Below are 13,623 nucleotides of genomic sequence, written 5' to 3'. Positions count from 1 at the left end.
TTAACAAAGACAATGTCCAAGAAGGGAACAATGAAGCTAATGGCTATGTGATCAGTGGGGGAATTGTGGTTGTTCTTCCCAGTGCAGTGATACCTGATGGCAGCATATTATGAAAGTCATGAGTCGTAAAATATATATATATATATTTTTTCCTCCAGATTGATTCTTTAATGGAAATAAGAGAGCCATGCATGTAGCTTAGGAGCCAAATGTATATTGCTATCTCAAGTCTCATCAAAAGCATTGCCAGCATTAAGAAATATATAGTCATTCACAGATTTATTCCATGTAAAATTTCATTGTTTGCACAAGCTATAGTCTTCATGTAATGATCAATCATTTTATTTTTATATTTTTTTAATGTCCATTTTTGTTAAATTACCACTTATCTCACTGGTTTAAGTTTATAAAAAATGATAAATTTAATTTAATTAATATTATAACACAATAGGAGGTAAATTGCAAAGATAGTGTTTAAACTCAATACCTTTGTTCTAATACTACATGTCTATATATATATATATATATATATATATATGATGAATTTAATCATTTAATTAATATTTTAAGTAAAAATGAGAGTCGTTCTCTTTTTTTTTTTTTTTAAATTATTTTTTTATTTTTTATAATTTCTCTCTCCTCCCATGAAAGAAAATCTAAAAAGGAAAATGCTAGGCTTACAAAACACATTTTATAAAAAAACTTTTACAAGATGATGTGTCACAATATGATTGGGTTTCTCAAAATTTGAATTTATCTCATATCTAAATATGTTGTGCCACGTCAGTTTGTGAAAATCTTTTTATAAAATATGTTTGTAAGCCTAACATTCTTTATCTGACAATGCATGTTAAGAAAGAAATACTGCTTAACTTTATAATTTTTCCCCTAAAAAAATCTTAAGAAACATAATATCAAGAAAGTTAATTCCATTTCCGATACAATCAATATATTTACTTTTCTTCATCACAGAAAGTACAAAAAAAAAAAAAAATCCCCTTTATCTAATGGACTCAACAGAAACGGGGAAGTGGAATAAAATGGGGTGGAAACGACACCGTTTACTTCGTAACTGCAACATCAATCTCTATTTTCTCTTATCCAGTTCGGTGGATCATTTCAGTTCAGGTGGCTCTCTCAAACTTCTCCCGCTCTGTAAAAGTTTTAATGGTCTCATTTTCTCGACAATCAATGGAATTTCTTTGATGGGTATGTTTTACTTTCCGAACAATTTGTGTTAGCAGTAGCCATAGCAGTACATAGAAAGTGAAGAAATGGAAGCGTTGTTAAACACATTCCCACATCAAAGTTGCTCAAAAGTCTTCGTTTTCGATCCTAAAATCGTTCATAAGCTTCCAATACTAAAATTAAGAACTGGGTTTTTTACCCGAAAGCCAGAGATTGGTTTTCTGAGAAGAAATTGCATAAATTTGGGTAGAGTTGGTCATGGTGTTAGTTCACTGAGTCTCGATGATGATGATGATGATCCTTTGGATATCAAACCTCCCATGAAAGGGAAAAAACAACAGAAGTCGAAGTTGCTGGAAGACACTGAAGGGATGGATTGGTGTATGAGGGCAAGACAGGTTGCCCTCAAATCAATTGAGGCGAGAGGGATGACTCGTACAATGGAGGATTTGGTCACTGTAAAGAAGAAGAAGAAGAAGAGCAAGAACAAGAAGCTTGGAAAGAAAGAGAAAATTAATAGGAAACTGGAAGAGGATTTGTATAATGACTCGGAGGATGGCTTTGAATTGCAAGATATGAGAAATTTTGATGATGCTGATGTACTAAGGAGGAACGTGAGTATGATGGCAGGTGGGATGCTTGAAGAAAAGAAGGAGAAGACAATGGAAGAATTTGTTCAGAGGCTATCCCAATTTTCAGGGCCCTCTGATCGCAGGAAAGAAATTAATTTGAACAAAGATATTGTAGAAGCACAGACTGCTGAGGAAGTGTTGGAGGTTACTGCGGAGACAATCATGGCTGTTGGGAAAGGATTGAGCCCCTCGCCTCTCTCTCCTTTGAACATTGCCACTGCTCTTCATCGTATTGCTAAGAATATGGAGAAGGTTTCAATGATGGAAACGCGTAGGCTGGCTTTTGCCCGACAAAGAGAGATGTCTATGCTTGTGGGTATTGCCATGAAAGCCTTACCAGAATGTTCAGCTCAAGGTATCTCGAATATTTCGTGGGCGTTGTCCAAGATTGGAGGTGAGCTGCTTTATTTATCAGAAATGGATAGAGTTGCAGAGGTGGCATTCACCAAGGTTGGAGAGTTCAATTCTCAGAATGTTGCTAATGTTGCGGGTGCTTTTGCTTCAATGCATCATTCTGCTCCTGAACTCTTTTCAGAATTGTCAAAAAGGGCATCGGATATAAGTCACACTTTCCAAGAGCAGGAACTTGCTCAGGTCTTGTGGGCTTTTGCGTCTTTATATGAGCCTGCTGACCCTTTGCTTGAATCTTTAGATAATGTCTTCATGGATGCTAGCCAATTTAAATGCTGCTTAAGTAAAGAAACTTTAAATATTAGTGAGCAAAGTGGTGTGGACATCAGTAGAGATCTTGGCTTTGATCAAGTTTTAGGATCTCCTGTCCTCAATTTTAATAGGGATCAGCTTGGGAATATAGCTTGGTCATATGCTGTTTTCGGACAAATGGACCGTAATTTCTTTTCTCATGTATGGAGAACTCTGAGCCGCTTTGAGGAGCAAAGGATTTCGGAGCAGTATAGAGAGGATATCATGTTTGCTTCTCAAGTTCATCTTGTGAACCAGTGCTTGAAGCTAGAATGGCCACATCTTCAGTTATCTTTAACAGGTGCTCTTGAGGAGAAAATTGCTCGTGCAAGAAAAACTAAGAGGTTTAATAAAAAAGTGACTTCATCATTTCAAAAGGAGGTAGCTCGTCTTCTTTTTAGCACTGGCCTTGATTGGGTCCGAGAATATGTTGTCGATGGGTATACTTTAGATGCAGTTTTGGTTGATAAGAAGGTTGCTTTGGAGATTGATGGGCCAACTCATTTCTCAAGGAATACTGGTGTGTACCTCCTACTTGTATAACAACATTGTAGAATGTCCCATCTGCTGATATTTGAATGAGCCATTTGACCACCCTCAGTAACGATTTTTGCTTTCAATTGATCTTCTTATTCTTCATCTCTGCAGGGGCACCTTTAGGACATACCCAGGTGAAGCGCCGCTACATGACTGCTGCTGGTTGGAAGGTCTATTCATTGTCTCATCAAGAGGTGAGTTTCCTACATTCTTTGGGAAATTCAATAATTCATTGCCTTAGCAGACATGCACTTAACTTGGTTTGTTTATAAAAGAATTTCAAATAGATTGTGAGAAGACTTCAGCCAAAAGAAAAAGAATGCTGATACCAAAGAAATTTTTTAAGATACTTTTTTTGCTCAATTATATTTATAACTTACCCAATAACCAGCTTGAAGTTGTATAGATGTTCAAAAATTAGTGCACTATATGAACATATGCATGCCTGCGTATTCACATGTGAATGGAAGTATATGTACTTTATAAAAATCAAGTTGAGCACTAAATGAATGGAACAGCTTTCATCTCCAATCAAGTTAGTCCCACAAAAGTTATTGAGGGAATGTTTTACTAGCACGTCTAATTTGATACTGATTTTATATATGTACAGATGCACATGTGTGTTTGTGTGTGGATATGTTAGTTGTGTATATATATGATTTGTCTTACTTTGGACCCTTTGTTTTTCACCTTTGAGTACCTTTGCTTTTTATGTTTGAGTACACTTGTCAACACAACATGGTATGAGTAGAGGAAACAATTCAAATTGGTGGACTATTTATTGGAAAACAAACAAATACGACACTTGGCCATATATGTGAACCCAACAAGGAGAACCAAGTCACAGAATGTACTTATGACTATATGGTGTTCCTTTTGTCACTCTGCTTGTGTCATGCTTTGTGTACTAATATTTTTAATTGGTTCCAAGCCCATGTCGCGTAGGTTGATGGCTACTATAGAACTGAGTTGAGTATGGTATTGCGTTTATCAATTGAGCCATCTTATCTAGACTTATTTATTTGTTTTTCTGGTTGAGGATATAGGCATATTACATACGTTAGTGTACTAACAGGAAAAAATTGGAACAGGATACTGCTGTGTATAGAAATAGCTATACAGTTTCCCTAATGTAAAGAAGTTATATAACATAACTGGAACCAAATATTCTTTGTTGACGGTCCTGGTTCTACAGGAAAGTCCAACACCTAAAATACATGCAGTCTCTCGCACTCAACCACCAGAACCCATTGTATGACTAAAGGAATATTTTGTAGATTTTCCAAGTCCCTAAAATTGAATGAGAACAAGAAAGGTGCCTTTTTTTAATTAGATTTCCAAGTCCCTAAAGTTTGAGTTGGAACAAGAAAAATGTCATTTTTTTAATCTTTTTCTTGTGATTTCCAAGTCCCTCATACATATACTTCTCATCTTAAAATATGAAGGCATTTCCCAGTATCACTTAGAAGTCACTGTTTTTAAAGATCATATATATTGCATAACCACATGACAATGGGTATAGTCGGTTCTATAGATTGGAGGCTGTAATAAACCTTTGGTAGAACTCAACATTGCAAACCGGTTTGCAAGGGAAGGGTGCTCAAGAACTTTTATACACATAGTTAGCTTGTACTTAATTCATGTGGGACTTAGGTCGTAACATACCACCACTCTTCTGTGGCTAACATTCACAGCGGTCCACTCTATTGACACTGACCCGATAGTAGCCATTTTTGTTTTGGCGGCTTCACTTACTTATTAGTATTTTAATGTAGTCCATAAGTCGCCTCCTCCGTGACTCGAACCTGTGATGTAGTGTTTTACTCTAATACTAAATGTTATAAACATTAGGTAGAACTCACCCTTGAAAACCGGTATGCATGGAGAGGGTGCTCAAGAACTTATTTACACATGGTTAAGCTTATACTTAAGTCATGTGAGATACTTAAGATCATAACAAAGGCACTCATCTACATCTCTATTTGGTAGTGCTTCTTGTTGGGTGACTTGCTATGAATATTTGTGGCCTGCCATTCTAGAACAAGGTAGGTGGCTACTCAATGACAAAAATTCTTCAATCTTACTCCACATTAAATATTAACTTGATTTGATTGCCACCGCCATTTATATAAGTGCTTTTGTTCAAAAATTGATTGAGATATCTTTGGCCCAGAGTAAGAGGTAGGGCGCCCTTGACTTGAACAAGGGCAACAACCCCCCACATATCTTCCAAATATTTGTTAAGCCGGGTTCATTTGTTTGATTGTTTGTTTATTTGTTTCTGTTTTTTTTTCCCCTTTTTTCGTTTTATGCTTTTTTATTTTTTTCCTTTAAAGGAACTGATAAAGTGGCTTTCATGGTATTTATTTTGTAGTGGGAGGAGCTTCAAGGTAGCTCCCTGCAATCAGAATACCTAAGAGAAATTCTCAAAGATCACTTGGGTGAAAGCAACAGCAACATTGCATGAGTAGAGAGAGGTAAGAATATTGTCAAGCAATTGAGTTGAGGTGAAATTTTGGCAGGGAATTCAGTAGAACAAAAGTTCCTTTAACATTTATCAGTGAAGTATATTGTGATTTCCATGTTTGTTGTGGAAATGTGTGGATGGCGTGAATTAGACATCAACAACTCTACAGCATGGGAAGAAGCAAAGACAAGTTTTTGGTAATTTGACGATGTTTTGTTTTCTCCAGCATCTCTTTTACTCTTCTTCAAAGAATTCATCCAAAATGCTCTATACAAGGCTGAGACATGGTGTCCAGGTGACCAGGCCTGGGGGCGCTTTGGAGCTACTTTTAGACGAATTTGGCTTAGGTTCTGTAAAAAAAAAAAAAAAAAAAATTACAGTATATGTGGTGTAGGTTTTTCAATGGTTTAGATTTAATTTTATTCTTTCTCTTTTAAATTTGCACCGTTGAAAAAAATTAAAGTACTTGCATTATAATTTTTTTTACTGCACCTAAGGCTTGTGTCTCTCATTGGAATTTGGATCATCTTTGGTCCAAATGAACTGTAGAGAATTCAGTTCTTGTAAAAGTAAGGACAAAATTGTCCCAAAAAATATGAATAGACAATTTTACCCTTACTTTTACAAGAATTACATTGAACTGGAGAAAACCCTGGTCCTTCTTATTGTTGGTGTTGCTTTATTCACTTTAGAGAAAGGGTTTAGCTATTTCTTCTTGTGGGCTTTGGCATGCATATTTTTATGGTTCTTCTTTTTTTTTTCTTTTTTCTTTTTGTTTTTTAATTTTATTTTCTAAGTGATTTTTATGGTTCTTATTAATTCACATAGAGGGAAAATGCTTTTGTGTGGTCTATAGTTTGGATGGGATATCTCCCTCTTTGACTTTTGGCTCTACATTAGCATACCTTTCTTTTTTCTTTTTCCATCGATTTTCCTTCAATATTACACTGTTTTTGATTTTTGTTTGCTTAAAAAGAAAATATGACCCAAAAAAAAAAAAAATAATAAAAAGGGTAAAGTCTACTTAACCCCTTCAAACTATTATTCCAATGACAATCTACCACTCTCCAACTATTAATTACGACAATTTACCTCTCAAATTACTAAAATAATGATAATGTTCATTTCAATACTAACAAAATGATAAAATTAACCCTCTAGAATTTTTAACAAGATAAAAATACCCTTAAAATTTGAAAAAAAATAATAATAAATTTTAGTATTTTTGTTTTTATTTAAGTAAGGGTAATTTTGTCATTTTGTTAAAATCAAGGTACATTGTCATTATTTTAATAATTTGGAGGGTAAATTATCGTAATTAATAGTTTATGGGGTAAATTGTCATTGAAATTGTAGTTTGGAAGAGTTAAGTAAATTTTACCCTAATAAAAATTAACCCCTTAATACAACTTCAATGTTGATCGGACAGAATTTGATATCATGACTATCTCAATTCATAAACGTGTGTTAACAAGAAGTCCCCTGCCAATTAATATAAGATTAAATATTCAATGGGATCAATTTTTTAAGGAAATTGTCTCAAAAATTCCTGAGTTTTGCTTTTGTGATAAATAAGGGCTTGAGTTTTTAATTTTGACAATTAATAATCTAAACCCAATTCATTAAGAGAATCAGAATTATATGATAATAGAACAATTGTCAATAAAGGAGGTGTGAATGGAGTAAATGGGGCAACTCGAATTTAAAAGCCAAAATTGACAAATAATACAATAGAAATGTTAAAAATTACATTATATTTTATTTTATTTAATTTTATTGATGTGATACTGTAGGATTTAGATTAGTCTTCGCAAAAAGAAAAATTAAGAGCCGATAGTGCCATATCAACAAAATAAGATAAAAGTAAAATAAAAATATAGTGTACACCCTTATTCTAATACTATTATATTGATGCTTTATCATTATAGTCCTGATATATAAGATGCGACTGAAGTAATTTACCCAATGCAATACATTATATTTTTAAATAAATGATATAAATTGTAACAATAAAAATAAAATTGTGGTAAAAGGAGATAGTTATCATCCATCAGGAGTGATTCAAGAGTGGTTAAACCACCCTCAATACATGACTTGTTTAAGAGTGTCCAACCACAACCACTCTCTTCAATCAAAGAGATGGTTCGGCCACCTCCATCCGCTGCTTTAGAGGTTGCCGAATCGTCTCTTAGCCACGAGAATAATTTAGCCATCTATTGGATGGTTTGGACGATTCTTAAAACTTCTTTTTTTTTTTTTTTTTTTTTTTAATTTTTTTTAATTTTTATTATTACATTTATTTATTTTATTTTTATTTTTAAATAGATAGTTAAGATAAAATGTATTCCACCTGGCAGTGGATCTCAATCCTAAAAGATGGGCCCTACACCTTAATAGTCGGCATTCGGCAATGCTGTCTTCATTCAATATTCATGATGGGGGATTATTATAACTTTTCTTTGCCACGCGTCCCAACCGTCATAGTCCCCTCTGCAGTTCATTTCATATAATTGCTCTGTTCTCTCCCTCATACCCCTGTTCTACCATTACACTCTTTTACTGCTCTCTTCCAAAAGCTAAACAACAAACTTCGTATCAATTTCCTGGTAAACTCCGACGCCTCTCTAATTCTGCATTCAAATTTCTTATTTTTTGATTTCTTGTTGTAAACAGAATCAGCACATTGCTGTGATCCAAGCTTGATTTTAGGATTTTTTTTTTTTTAATTTTTTTTTTTTTATAAAAATTTGTTGATTTTCAATCTGGTGCTTCATTTCAAGCGCTGATCGTGTAATGCAATTTATGCAGATCCAGATCGCATTCTTAGATCTACTTATTCTATGTATATGAAATATATTTGTGTGTGTGTGTGTGTATGTATGGATGTATGTATGGATCATATGTATATGAAATTTTAGCGTTATTTACTTCGTTTTTGGTTGCCGTGCATAAGTAGATGTTGATTTGAGTGTTGCTCTGGAAGTTGAATAGCTGGTATTTCCAGATCCTGAACTTTAAAGAAGCCAGATCAAACCTTTTGTTATCTGTTTAACTTTTTTAATCTGCATCTGTTGATAATACGTTTGGATTGAATATGTTTTGCATTGGCTACTCGGATCAGTGTAAACTGTGGCAATTCTGATTGATTATATTTTTAGTGCTTAACGATTGAAAAAAAAAAAGAGAGAGGAAAAAGTGTTATACCTCTCTTAGATTTTAATCTTCTAATGACCTTTTGATGCTATCTGTATGAATCGGTGAATTTTTTTTTTTTTTTTATATGAATTTTAACATATGATTAAATGATAAAATGCTACTTGGCGATGCATACCCATAATAAAACGCAAGTGAAACCTTTTTAAGATATAGAAGCATTTTCTTGGTCTGAGCAGCAATGAACTTTGAGCCCATATTTGATTTATTTTTCATAGAAAAGTAATCATCTGCATTCCTTTGTATATTCTAACTATCTAAAAACTTCTATTGGCATTGCATGCGATTAGCTTTGTGGGTTTGTAGAATTTCATTCTATGATCGCTAATGCAAGTGCATTCGCTCTATTTCATTCATTTTTTCCTGCCCATTTTTTCTACTTAAATCTGTTGCTTCTTTTGTTCTGGTCATTCTACAAACTAATTCTTTTAACATCTGAAATCATGTTGTTGTTAAGGCATGGCATCATCTGATGAGCCAGAGGCAGTTTCAAGGGATGTTAAGGACAAAGAGCACAAGGAAGATGAGAAAGAGGAAGGAAAAGGTGGATTTATTGAGAAGGTGAAGGATTTCATTCATGACATTGGCGAGAAGCTCGAGGGAGCTATTGGATTTGGGAAGCCAACTGCTGATGTTGCAGGGATTCACATCCCTTGTATAAATCTGGAGAAGGCAGAGTTTGTTATTGATGTTCTCATTAAGAACCCAAATCCTGTTCCTATCCCTCTGATTGACATAAACTACTTGATTGAGAGTGATGGAAGGAAACTAATTTCAGGGTTGATCCCGGATGCTGGGACGATTCAGGCACATGGTGAGGAGACTGTCAAAATACCAGTTACTCTGATTTATGATGACATAAAAAACACGTATAGTGAAATTAAGCCCGGAAGCATAATTCCATATAGGATCAGGGTTGAACTCATCGTGGACGTGCCTGTTTTTGGGAGACTAACTCTACCACTTGAGAAAACTGGAGAGATCCCCATACCTTACAAGCCTGACATTGATATTGAGAAAATAAAATTTGAGAGGTTCTCTTTTGAAGAAACTGTTGCAATTCTTCATTTGAAATTGGAAAATAAGAATGACTTTGACTTGGGCGTCAATGAACTAGACTATGAGGTTTGGCTGTGTGATGAGAGCATCGGAAGTGCAGAACTCTCAGAATCCACAAAAATTGATAAAAATGGAATCAGTTACATCAATATTCCCATCACCTTCAGGCCCAAGGACTTTGGCTCTGCAATTTGGGACATGATGAGAGGAAAAGGCACTGGTTACACCATGAAAGGAAATATTAATGTGGATACACCCTTTGGGGCAATGAAGTTACCCATCAGCAAGGAGGGTGGTACTACGCGTCTCAAGAAGAAGAAAGAAGATCGCGGGGATGATGATGATGATGATGACGACGATGAGGTATGTTAGCTTTATACCTTTATGCTAAGACGCAAATTTTTATTTTTTATTTTCATCGTGTGCTGTCTTATGCCCACAAAGTTTTATGGGAACGAAGTGATAGAGTAGTTCATTCTGTATCAATCTATCATTTAATAGTAATGAGATATAAAATTTCACTTATCCTGCATCATGTAATAGTTCCCTCTTCTCTTACCATGTTTTCTGGTGATAATATAGGCCTTTTTTTTTTCTAACATTAGTTTGGAAAATAGTTGAATGACTGAGTATTCATTGGGGGTGTAAACCTGACCCACTCGGTTCAGAAGTTTGGGTATCCCCAACTTCGGAACTGAGGGAGACCAGAAGTCGAAAATCCCAACCAAACCCAACTGACCCCGTCACCGACAGCATCGATCAGCAAGGTCGGTTAGGCTGGGCAATAAGAGAAAGGGAAAGAAAAGAAACCAAGAGAGAAAGATTGAGAGAAAATCGAAGGGGTGGTGAGAGCTGAAAGGAGCAGGAGAAGAAGAGAAAGAAACCTAAAATAATGGTGAAACACACGGCAGCGCCGTGACAAGGAGGCAATGATGGCGACAATGTCTAAGTCTCTGAGAGTTGAAGGTCTCTCGCCCAAGAAAAAAAAGAGAGAGAGAGAGAAACGAAGGTTTGTGACTGTCATGTGTCCCTTCTATCAATTAATGAGTGGACTGAAAAATTTGTTAATCCCACTTGGGCCCCCACGGCTGAGTTCTTCTTCCTCTTCTACTACCCACAAAAAAAAAATCTTCTTCTATTCTTCAGCTTCTACCCACAAAAAAAAAAAAAAAAAAAAAAACTGCAGAGAGGTCTTAAGAGTGATCGGTTGGTTTGGCATGGGTTAGTTTCCCCAATTGAACCAATCCAACTTTGGAAGTTAGATCTTCTTCCGACCCCCAACCTTGACATGGGCGGAACTGGCTGACTTTGGTTGGTTTCAGTCAGTTCCAATTGGGCTGGATTTGGTGGTTGGCTATTTTGAACAGCCCTAGTATTCATTGTAACATGTGAGCAGTGAGATAAGTTGATATCATCTAACAGTGTCATATCAACTAGATTGATAAGCCACTTCAATATTCCAATGCTTTTAACCCCAAGGGGTTGGCTCAAGTGGTAAGAGCCTTGGTCTTTGTGGTAGTCTATGAGGTCTAAGGTTTGAATCTCCTTGGGTGCAAACAATTCCTTGGAGCCAGCTCGCTGGCGAAGCTAAAGTATTATCCGATCCGTGTGGAGGGGCGCTTTACACGAGTCCAAAATTTACCTAACAGGAGTGAGTATACGAAGTAGCCCTGCCTTGGAAAGGTTCCTCATTATCAAAAAAAAGACTGCAGTCCTCATACACGAGAAGTATATAAGAGATACAACTACTCTAATGGAACATAAACTGCCAGCCCAATCTAAGAGAGAAAAAAGGACGAGCGTGCACTAAGATATTAAGCACTGTCCTTGTGGGGTGCCACTATTTAAGTATTAGACATGATGGTATTCACAATACCATCGCAGGAGCATTGCATTGTTTGTGTATGTCAGAAGAAAAACGGGTGCTGCGTTGTTATCATCATCTTTACTGAAACAAAATAAAAGGGGAGCAACGAGCTTGATGCCCTGGACATATGTGTGCCATAGACATGACTAGATCAGAATGGTAGAATAGGCAAAGACATAACAAACCCATAAGTCTATTGTTCTAATAATAAGAGATTAGTAGCTTCAAAATATATGCTCCAAGGATGTGCTTATGAATTGACTAGTTATGATGACAAAATGCCACTCTAGCTCAGAATTCCACGAACTTGACTTTGCATCTGTTTCTAACTCACCCATTTCAATGGGATTCATCATACCCCTACTTAAATTTGGTAACCTTCAATATTGACATTTGGTGCATGCACCCCTTTATTTTAAACTGTTACTCTATATTCATAACGGACCGACATCTGACCTAGATATATTATTATGATACCTCTGTGTTGCATTTTCTCTTGCCTGTAACTCTTTTTTATTCTTTGGTGGCAGGAGTGGTAATATTAGCAGCTGTGGTATGTTTATCAGCAGTGGTCCATTAGAATAATAGATCTCAAGGCTTTTGCTTCCGAGTGTTGATACACATCTCTTGCAAGCTGAAGTCGAGTAGCTTTACTCATCCATATTTACGTTTGTGTTATTGTGATGGATATGTCTGGCACTTTTTAGCTTGCATACCGCTCTATTGTTGATACCTTTGGGCGGCAGATGAGACTGTTGTTTTTCACTTTGTGATGATGGTGAATATTAATGATTCAACTTATATAAGACATTACTATGAGTGTTCTGTTTGTTTTCAAACGCATTTTCTTTTCTAAATCTTCGTAATGTTGATGCGCTTTTGGGGGGCATGTCCAGGGTATGAGAGGGATGAGGCCATCCTGTCAGTGTGACAGGTGAACTTCTCCCTGTGATATGAGTATTTACGCCAGAAATCCCCCCCGATGAGCTGTTTGTGGCAAAATTGGCATATTTAGAAGCTATTCGCCCCCCAGGGAGGAGCCTGGACTGAAATGGACAAAACCCACAAAGCATTTTACTCTCAAACCCTTACAGATTTTATTTCTGGAAAAACTGAAGTGTTGTGTGTCTTCTTAATTTGATGCTTTGCCTAATCACTCTTGCTGGGAAGATTTTCTCCTTAGCAAGTTCTCTTTCTGACTAATTCAATGCATGTCGATCTGCATATGAACCCCCTTTGAATCTCCCCTACTGTTTTCCCTTTGATGCAAGAGAATGACTGCATTTTCAATGTTGGCAAACATTTCACTGCAGCTACAAAATATGGGATTTCAGTCAGTAAGTGCGAAGGGATGGGGAATTTGAATTTCAATAGTCATCATGGGGAAGGTAATGATGTTGTTTAAGAAGAAATGTCTGGCATCATTGCTCAAATGATCTCGGGCAAAGGCTTTCTTCCTTCCATTTTACAAACATTTGTTACCATCAATTTCCTTGCTTCTTTCCCCATTTTCTTCCCGAAGATTTTGTCACATTCTTCAAAAGTCTTAATTTGCGTGAGTGTTACTTTTCCTACTTTTCTTTGGGAACCAGACATCTATTTCAGCATTTTTCTTTTTAGTCCATCCTTTTTTGAAAAAAAAAAAAAAAAGGGTTAAATACTAAATACCCCTTGTGGTTTAGTTGCTTTATTTTTTCTCTTAGGGTTTAATTTTTATCACGGGAGGTCCATGTGGTTTTGATAATAGACCAAATTAGTCATCTGTCAGTTGACTGTTAGTTGACTTAACGGAAGTCCACGTGGACCAATCAAATGTTGACATGTGGCACCTACTTATTTTTTTTTAATTAAAAAAAAAATGTTTTTTTTTTTTTTTTAAACAAAAAAAATTGGGGGTGGCTCGGCCACCCCTAGTGAGTATTGGGCTCGGCCACCCCCGTCCGGCCAGATGGTGGTGG

At 36.0% G+C, this 13,623-nt stretch overlaps 2 protein-coding genes across 3 annotated transcripts; both read left to right on the top strand.

The window, feature by feature from the left end:
• Positions 1–1,086: 1,086 nt before the first annotated feature.
• Positions 1,087–6,165, top strand: LOC132177059 (RAP domain-containing protein, chloroplastic). The gene is given in 4 exon segments (XM_059589268.1): positions 1,087–3,042; positions 3,171–3,253; positions 5,434–5,506; positions 5,509–6,165. Coding segments are annotated over 4 exon segments (1,956 nt in total). The 5' UTR covers positions 1,087–1,274; the 3' UTR covers positions 5,541–6,165.
• Positions 6,166–7,999: 1,834 nt separating this feature from the next.
• On the top strand, positions 8,000–12,494 carry LOC132177061 (uncharacterized). 2 transcript variants are annotated; one of them, XM_059589271.1, is made up of 3 exons: positions 8,000–8,132; positions 9,197–10,161; positions 12,199–12,494. In XM_059589271.1, exons 2-3 carry the CDS (start codon positions 9,199–9,201, stop codon positions 12,202–12,204), a joined length of 969 nt encoding a protein of 322 aa, XP_059445254.1. In that variant the 5' UTR covers positions 8,000–8,132; positions 9,197–9,198; the 3' UTR covers positions 12,205–12,494. The 2 variants fall into 2 exon arrangements, with proteins under 2 accessions (XP_059445254.1, XP_059445253.1); XM_059589270.1 differs by having other exon boundaries at positions 12,196–12,494.
• The last annotated feature ends 1,129 nt before the right edge of the window (positions 12,495–13,623 follow it).

The sequence above is a fragment of the Corylus avellana genome, chromosome ca4 (assembly GCF_901000735.1).
Source record: "Corylus avellana chromosome ca4, CavTom2PMs-1.0".
Lineage (NCBI taxonomy): Eukaryota > Viridiplantae > Streptophyta > Magnoliopsida > Fagales > Betulaceae > Corylus > Corylus avellana.
Note: the sequence above shows the minus strand (reverse complement) of the source record. Positions and strands in the feature narration are given on the sequence as shown.